The sequence below is a fragment of the Gekko japonicus genome, unplaced genomic scaffold (assembly GCF_001447785.1).
Source record: "Gekko japonicus isolate JY-2015 unplaced genomic scaffold, Gekko_japonicus_V1.1 scaffold932, whole genome shotgun sequence".
NCBI classification, from domain to species: Eukaryota; Metazoa; Chordata; class Lepidosauria; order Squamata; family Gekkonidae; genus Gekko; species Gekko japonicus.
The window spans coordinates 490,002-499,138 of NW_015164212.1; the positions used below are offsets into that span (position 1 = coordinate 490,002).

The following is a 9,137-nucleotide window of genomic DNA, read 5'->3' on the forward strand; positions in this document are numbered from 1 at the left end:
ACAGCTCCTCGGGAATGGCATCATTAATGGAGCCACCCCTCGATTAGGACAAATGATGAATTAATCTGAACTCCCCGGGCGCCTTCTTAGGCACAATACCCAAGGGAGAAACTCGAAGATTGGGAATGGGCGGAGCCGGGAAAGGACCCAAAACCCTCCCTTCCCTCAACTCCTTCTCAATCTTCTCCCTAACCACGTTCTCCATGCCCTTTAAGGACTTCAGGTTCTGTGCCATAAAAGGGGCCCTAACTCCCTTGAAAGGAATGCGAAAACCTAAAGAAAAACCCTCCAACAAATACCGGCTGTCCCTGTGACAGGGGTAATCCTGCAACAACTGCTTAAGCACTTTCCATCTTATGGGGGTTGGCCCCCTTTCCATGCCCCTGTGAGGGACCACCCCCTTCTGTTCACCTGCGACCTCTCCTTGGCTTTCCTTGAAAACACGCGGAGAAGGGGTGGGGTCCTGCACACAGTGGGCATTCATGCCTAAACTGACATGCTTTCCGGCTGCACACTCCTTGTGCCCCAAACTCCCAGCAAATCTGGCGGGGTTGAACCGCCCGCCCCGCCTGCAGGCGGGGACCAGCATGCACGAACACACGTTCCACCAGATGCCCACTATGAGAGTGATCGCCAGAATTTGGCCTGGAGGCGGTCATCACCTGCAACCACAAATGCGGGTGGATCTGATCCCACCGCAGAGAAGGGTTCATGGCCGCCCGCATTCTAAATTCCTCATCATACTGAAGCGCAGGCGGGGCCGGTAAAGCCAGTATAACCCTTGTATATTATGTCGAAGTATTGGAACAACCCGGCCACCTTATATGGTTGTGCTTTAGACAGCACTTCTGCATAAATCAAAAATCCAGCAACCCAGTTGGCCCAAGTCTTATCCACCCTCATTCGTCTGTACTTTTCTTTACCTTTCTCTTCTAAATCCTCCTTCTCCTTCTTCTCTAATTCCCGATACAATAAAGTAAAGACGTCCACAAACTCTCCCCTACATATTTTCTCCCTGGTAGCCAGAAGAAGATGATCACCAAGAGGCAATGCCAAGTCCTCAAATGGGAGAGCAGAGGCTGCAGCCCCCACATATGACACTCCACCTGGCGAGGGGCCACCCCACCATGGTGTAAAGCTAGCACAGTAGCTAGCTGCTGCTGGACAAGAAGTGTTCTGTCCCATCTGTCCCCACCTGTGGCTGCATGCTGGGGTGCTGGGCGGTGAAGGAACCAACCCCTCAGATTCGGGGCGGCCCCATGGCCACGCACCCCCAGTGTGGTGTGTGCAACACTTTTTTTTAAATACAAAAAAGGAAAACAAAAAAGATTTATTTATTCCTAGAGACGTTTGGTGTGTGAGCCCGAGATCCTGGTGCCCGGCTGCGGGTGAGAGCGGGTTGCCCTCGGTGGGGCAAGAGAGTGCGTAGAAATTGGGCAGAGATACCCCAGCAATCAGTCAAAAACAAATTTCCTCCTCCTCTTCTTCTTCTTTTTTTGAAATCAAAATATAATATCCCATCCAGCTCAACAAAAAAATAATAAACACAAAAAGTCAAAAAAATTACAGCTTGGTAGAAAAATGCAAGAACCTGGCCAATGGTCCCCCACCCCACCCCACCCCGCAGGAGGCAGAGGAGGGCAAAAACATTTTAAAAAATTACCGGAGAGGTGAGGATTGGGGCTCCAGATAAAACATTTTAAAAGCTAACCCCCATCTCGGTGTTAAAACAAGAGAAACCAGCAGAGAGTGAATGTGTGTGCGTGTGTGAAATGAGGCAAGGGTCCAGGGGTGGGGGGGAAGGGGGCTCGGAGACTGCCTCCTGGGGAGAAGAGGCATGCGTTGCGAGGGAGAGGCCCCAAGGATGGTCGCCAGCAGGAAAGTGCTCCCCAAAGCCACCCCCCGGGATTCCAGCTGCCTCCTCAGCTTCTCTGCCCCCTCGCCTTGAGAGGCGGGCTCTTCCCTGCCCCCACCCCAGCAGCACCGAGCCCCGCAGGGAGCAGGGGCTTTGCCCCGGTGCCCGGACCTCCCAGTTGGCCAGCGACCCTAAGGAAACAACTCCAGTGTCTTCTTCAGCGGGTGGGATTCCTGCTCCCCCCAGCACAGGAGCTCAGGTCCCGGGCCCCCTCCCTCTACCAGGGACCCCCTTCCCTCTGGCCTGGGCGCCCGCCCACCCCCCACCCCGGAATTGTGTGCAACACTTACCAGGTGCCGAAGAAGGGCCTGCCACGGGCTCGGCTGGATTCTGCTGCCCCACAGTCGTAGCTGCTGCCGGTCCTCCGGCCTTGCTACCTTCAGCTTTATCCACATCCACCACTGCAGAATGCCCCTCTACAATAGATAAACGCTTAATACCTCCGCCTGAAACCTCTTGTTGGCAGCTGCATGAGTTTCTTTCCTACCCTTAGCACCCCCCGGAGGTTGTACATGAGGTGTGGAGACTCCAGCTGCAGCCTCCACCGCTAGCAAGCAGTCCAGGATGGCCTGCTGCACCCCATCATCCTCTTCATCCGATGAACACAACGCTGGAGCTGGCCGCTTGGGCATTGGCTTAGGTGCTGGTTACTTGCCTTTTGAGCGACTGGAGCCTTTCTTGGGTGCCATAACCAAAAGAAAAACTAATTACCGATTCAACAAAATGGCCACCAGACCTCTGAAAACAAAATGCCCCCCAACCTCGTGAGCAAAATGGCCACCAACCACACCCAAAATGGCCACCGCCCAATGAATACAGTGCAGAAAGGAGGGAGATAAGGAGGAAGAATTTGGATTCATACCCCGCCCTTCACACCAGAAGGAGTCTCAGAGCGGCCTACAAACTCCCTACCCTACTCCTCCCCAACTCCTACCCAGTGAGGGAGATGGGGCTGAACAACCCTGCCTGAACTGCCCTTTTCAAGGACAGCTCTGCCAGCCCAATGGCCCACCCAAGGCCACCAGAATGTGCTAAGGAGGAGCTGGGAAGCAATCAGGGTCTCTTAAGGCAGAGTCCCCCCCCCCCGAAACACCACACCAAACTGCGCACTCCACCTGCCGAATCTGTGCACATGGGGGGGCAGTTAAAGAAAATTCTTCTAGAACTTTGGGGGGAGGCAATCCCAGACCTACCACCTCCCGGGCGGACTGCAGAGCAGCCAAGGCTTAGCCCCCTTTGGCCCCAATACCGCCTCTTAACAATCACCACCCCCTATGATACAAGCTGTTTCTTCCGACAACACAGGTAGGACGCCTGAAAAACAGGCTACCCCCAATGCCTCCAAACCACCAGTGCTGCCGGCCCGCATTGAAGCCTCTCTCCGCTTTGCCCGATGCCCCGACACAGCAGCTGAGTCGCCCGGCCTCGATCTCCGCTGCCAACGCAATCCGCCGCCGATTGCTCCACCCCCGGCAACCGATCCTTCGATCAACAGCAGCATCAACCAGCCTCAGTTCCCTGTCGCTGTCTCAAGCCACCGCCGATCGCTCCGCTCAGCACGGCAACTGCTCGCCGACGAGAAAAACGCCCTGCAGCCTCCCCAACCGAGTCGCATCCGGCCAAAGAGCTCCGAGCCGCACCGCCCATGCTGCAAGGCCTACAGGACTCTAGAGCCTGACAGAGCTCCCCCTCCAGATGACGACTCAGCAAACTGCTGCCGAGCAAGGGAGGGGGGAGCGGCTTATAACTCCTTGGCCCAACATGGCTGTCTGTTCTTTTCTTCTGGGCAGCAAATATGCCTCCCCAGCCCAACAGCCGTTCCAGCTGAGGGCTGTTGATCCAGCTAGCATGGATCACTGTGGCTAGATCTGACTGAACCAGGAATAGACGCAGCTGATTCACCAGGCAAAGCTGGGCAAAAAGATCTCCAAAGCCACCATAGCAACTTGGTTTTCTGAAGTGACTGCTGTATCAAGCAGAACTCCCAGTTTATGAACCTGGATTTTCAAGGCAATTATAATCCCATTCAAGATAGGAGAGATCTGAAGTTCCTCATCTGCCTTTCTACTAACCCAGAGAACCTCTGTCTTGTCAGGGTTAAGTTTCAGCTTGTTCACCCTCATGTAGCCCCTTACTGATTCCAAGCAGTGGTTCAGAACATCAACAGCATCTTCAGAATTTGGTGGAAAAGAGCTAGGTATCATCTGCATATTGATGACACCACAGACTAAACCTCCTGATCACTTTTCTCAGGGGCTTCATGTAGATATTAAATAGTATGGGGGACTTGCAGAGCTCCACAGACCAATGGCCATGGGACAGAGCAGAAATGGGACCTTCTCAGATTGACCCCACAGATATGATTTGAACCACTGTAAGGCAGTATCTCCCGGTTCCAGCACTGATAGGTGACTCAGTAGGATACTATGGTCTATAGTACTGAAGGCCACTGAGAGTTCCAGCAGAAGACCTGTGACTGCCTATAGCACAGGCACTCACATTTGTCCATACCCCACCTCCTCGGATGAATCACGAGGGATGGGGAAGCCTATTGATGGTCAGTGTGGGAGCTCTGACCAATCGGGGGGTGGCTGGCTGGACACGTCTGGTGGCAGCCGCCATCCCCTGGTCATTCTGCCCAGTGCAAGCTCTTTTTTAGATCATTTGGAATTAGCTAGTCATCGGTTGAGGGGCTGGGCAAGAATTTTTTGGGCCTCACTCAAATTGGCTGTGAAGGGGCCTTTTTTTTTTTTTTGTCTGCTGGAACCGGGGGATACTGCCTTACAGTGGTTCAAATCGTACAACTGGTTAGACCCTGACAGGGAAGGTGGGAAAAGCACGGGTTGAGGGGGTTTTCAGACTGGCAAGCACCCCAAGATATCAATAATAGGGGGGTCCGCAAACAGGGTACCTATAGGCTTTGCAGTCTGGGTGACCCTGTTGTGGTCTTCTTTGGGGTTGGAGAAGCATATGATGAGCCATAAGGCTTAGCAGTTGTGAGATGGAGTGTGACCATCCATTCACTCTGTGCACTGGTATGTGGGCCATGATGAGTGGCTGTGAGCTGAAGCAGGTTTGCTCTGTTAGGAAGCTTGCTTGGCAAGCACATTACAACCCATGGGAGTTGCTATCTGCACTCATTTTGTACCATTTAAGGCGGAATTGTTGTACTTCTCCTAGATACACAAATTATCTCTGTACTTGATGATTATTCACATCCAATTTACCTCTTCATATCCTTGCCACCATTCTCCAACTGATCATCTTTAATTGTTTTTTTATCCTTGGCATGTTTTATCTCTTGATAGTTTTAATGCTAGATAAAAACTTGCCCTCTCATTTTTATGAAGAAAGACCCTTCAGCTATAATTACACCACCCTACCACCCTCAATCTGGGCTGTTTCCACACACCATTGGCTATTGTATTATGTCAGTCATTCATATAGGCAGGACACAGTGGCAGGTGAATGAATGCTATAGCAATGACAGCACAACATCAACTGATGTTTGACTGTATCCTTAAAATTAGAGCAAAACTCAGAATACAGACATTTTAGGCACATTTGAAAAAAAATAAGCTTAAGTGGAGAACTATTGAATATTTATAATTTGTCATTTAAAGACTATATCAACACTGCTTTGGACTTAACAGGAGGTTCAATTTGCCAGTGTGGCTACCTAGGGAATGTAATGACATTAAATACCAATTTCAATGTTGCTTAAATTAAAAAAAAACTTGTGAATATAATTTTATTGCAGAGAAGCTTCAGATTTTTATATGAAAAGCTTCAGATTTGAGGGATCCTTAACATCATGCAATATTTCACATCGATTTGCAATGTAATTCTATTTTTTTTAAAAAAATACCAATACATTGCCAATGAACTAACAATATATAAATGGTTGTTTTTGACATGTAAACACATTACCTTTAATTATATAGCAATAATTTCCTATTGATACAAACTTTTTTCTTTGGCAAAACAGAAGCAGCCAGCTCCCTTTACATTATGATTTCTGAAATAATTCACATAGGGAGATTAAACTGTCAGAGGTATTGCCTTATGGTGTAAAAAACAATGTTGTATACAGGGATATGGCTGTTATCCCAAGATTTGCATGATGCTTTGTAAATTATAAGTTGAACTAAATTGAATCTATTCTTTATCAAGCATTCAACAGACGCTCTTAATACCCATCAAATTCACTGTATGCTGGCTCATATTATTTTTATGTAAAAGCCTATAAAATATTTATAAGGTGATGATGCAACCGTACTTTTAATTACGTCTGTGTCTTTCTGCTCCATTTAAAATATTTACTGCACCATGAGAAGATATGTAAATTTGGTAAGACGGGGGTGGGGGATAAAACATTTTTAATGTGCATATAGATTATGCTTACACCAATACCTTACATTATTTTATCTAATTAAAGCATATTGTTGAAACTTAATTTGAAAATTCAAAGGTTTATTATCTTATAAGAAGTAAATCCCTTACACTGTGCCACAAAGAAGGGGATTTGTAAGTACTGGAACAAAAAAAATGTTTTCTTAAATTGTTTGCGTCTTGAACAGTCTGTTCTCTGAGCCTTTTAGTGAATACATTAAAACAGGCCTAGTCTTCTTTAGCCAATGACTTCTATCACTTGCTCTAAAGCACAAAAGAAATCATATTCTTCTTGAATATATAGCTTAGCTGTTGAGTTTTGGGGGCAGTTAACAAAGAAATAAAGTAGGTATAAAATTATTTCAGTGGTTCAAATATTTATAGGTCTGTATTTAACTTTATTTAGCTGCAGTGGCTCAAGTGGTTAAGCTGCTGAACTGCAGGCTGTGGAAGGTCAATAGTTCAGCAGTTCGAGACCCGGGTTGCCACATGATGGAGTGAGCTCCCATCTCTAGTTCCAGCTCCTGCCAACCTAGCAGTTCGAAAGCAAGAAATAGCAAGTAGATAAATAGGTGCCACTTCGCTTTGATGTTTAGTCATGCTGGCCACATGACCACGGAAATGTCTTCGGACAGCGCTGGCTCTTTGGCTTTGAAACGGGGATGAGCACCGCAACCCTAGAGTCGGACTCGACTGGCTTTCAAGCAAGGGAACCTTTACCTTTTCATTTAACTTGAAGAGAGACATTATATTGCACCCTTTATTGTCTGGAAACACATACATGACTATATTAGCCATTGCTTCTTGTAGTGTAAAGAAAATAATACCATGAAATGGAGTATCTGTCTTAAGGGAAAATGACAGCCAAATTGTACAACCCAGGGAAATCTATTTTGCGCTTCAACTATGTGACTCATTTGATAGCCAAATAAACTTGATTCACATGAACACTCACTAGTGATTGTGAGCAGTATGTGTGAACATTTTTTAGATCACTTTTTCCAAAGATTTCTAAATTGGGTCCCACGCAAACAATTGGGAATTGTAATGTGGAACAGATACAGGGAGAGAGTTGGCTTGGAAACCCTGTGATGCTCTCATTCCTTCAGGTTTGTTTATTTCTTACAAGTTATGGTTTCGAGTAGACATGGTAGGGTAGGGTATAGCCGAAACTCATCAGAAGCTAAGCAGGGTCAGTATTTGGATTGGGAACCACCAAGGAAGACTCTGCAGATGAAGGCAATAGAAAACCATTATATAAATGTTTTTTATATAAATGTTTTTTCTTGTATATAAGACAAACAAATGGACAAACATATTCAAATACATATAAAGGGGAAATAGAATTTGTATCCTTTTTACCACGTTCCTTGACCTCATACTGTAACTATTATGAACTGAGATTTCAGTTCAGTTTTGTGTAGTGGTTAAGTGTGCGGACTCTAATCTGGGAGAACCGGGTTTGATTCCCCACTCCTCCACTTGCACCTGCTGATGTGACCTTGGGTCAGTCACAAGCTCTGGCACAGCTGTCCTAGAAAAAGAGCAGTTTGTGTCAGACACCTACCTCACAGGGTGTCTGTTGTGGGGAGGGGAAGGGAAAGGAGTTTGTAAGCCTCTCTGAGGCTCCAAGTGAAGGGCGGGGTATAAATCCAATCTCTTCTTCTTCTTCTTCTTCTGAGATCAAGGCAGCTCTTAAACAAGTGATTCATATTTATTCAGCTCATAACAACACAAGACAAAAATGCATGTAACCCAGCTGGCTTATATATGATTTGAACCGGGGTAAACAACACCCAACAAACAGATAATAACCAATAGAAATACAGGGGTTGGAACCTATGAGAGTGGTTCCCACCAAAAACATACGCTTCTCTGATTGGCCAGTTCTTTAATTCAAACACTGCTTGTTTAACTAGAACTTATGCTTAAGCCAAACATTGCTTTATTACTTAAGTCATAACACCCTCCCCCCTAAGTCAGCACACATATTCCTGGAATTTCTTGGGCCGTGTTCTTACACATTGAGAACATCTGAGTTCAGCTACCTGCAATTCGGCCCAGTGTCTGATAACGTGTGGACAATGTCCCTGGGTTCACCCGGCCGGGGTGTGCTGTAGGTCTCCGGCTCGGCGCTGGCATCTGGTTTGACTTGAGCCTGGAGTGGGAGGAGTCCTTGCCCTTGGTATCGCCTACAGACTCGCGATGCAAAATGGCAGATGGTGCTGCGGTTGTCAACTCTGCCCCTGGCGGCGACTGGGGCACTCTCCAATAACCGGAGTTCTCCCTCCGGTCGTCTGCGTCAACTGTCTCTGACTCTGGAGCCCAACTCCTCTGGTTGTGTTCCCTCCAGAACTATCCATACACTCTAATTGGCCCACTGTGCAATAACAGCCCATCCGAACATGTACCTTAGAATACCAGGCTTCTACAGAGCTTTGTCTGAAGCTCAAGCATACATGTAACATTACAGGGTAAACACAATACATCACCTTTTGCCGGCTTGGGGACCAATGATATTTGTTCCCGCCCAAACAGAACCAATCCAACAGCCGGGTTTTCAACACCAATACGTCTGTGGGGCCTGTGCCTGAAACTCCAACCCACAGTTACCTTTTGTCACCCCAACAAATGTATGTCCATGCCTAACACCCCTCCACCCTAATTTAGCACCCATAGTGCTAATTGGCTAGGATGAGACCATGCCCTAGACCATACACATACTCAACAACATTGAATACAAAAATTGGGTACTTCAGAACACCTAAACACCCTTTAGGACTCTTAGTCCTTCCAATTAGCTAGGGTAAGTCCATACCCTTGAACATTG

At 47.3% G+C, this 9,137-nt stretch overlaps 1 protein-coding gene across 1 annotated transcript in view; it reads right to left on the bottom strand.

The window, feature by feature from the left end:
* The window catches only part of LOC107108080 (uncharacterized protein K02A2.6-like), an 84,963-nt gene extending 82,416 nt beyond the window's left edge, over positions 1–2,547 (bottom strand). Inside the window, exon 1 of the mRNA XM_015408471.1 lies at positions 2,356–2,547. Within this exon, the coding sequence (XP_015263957.1) occupies positions 2,356–2,547 (192 nt within the window). The remainder of the gene's footprint in view (positions 1–2,355) is intronic.
* Between the last annotated feature and the right edge of the window lie 6,590 nt (positions 2,548–9,137).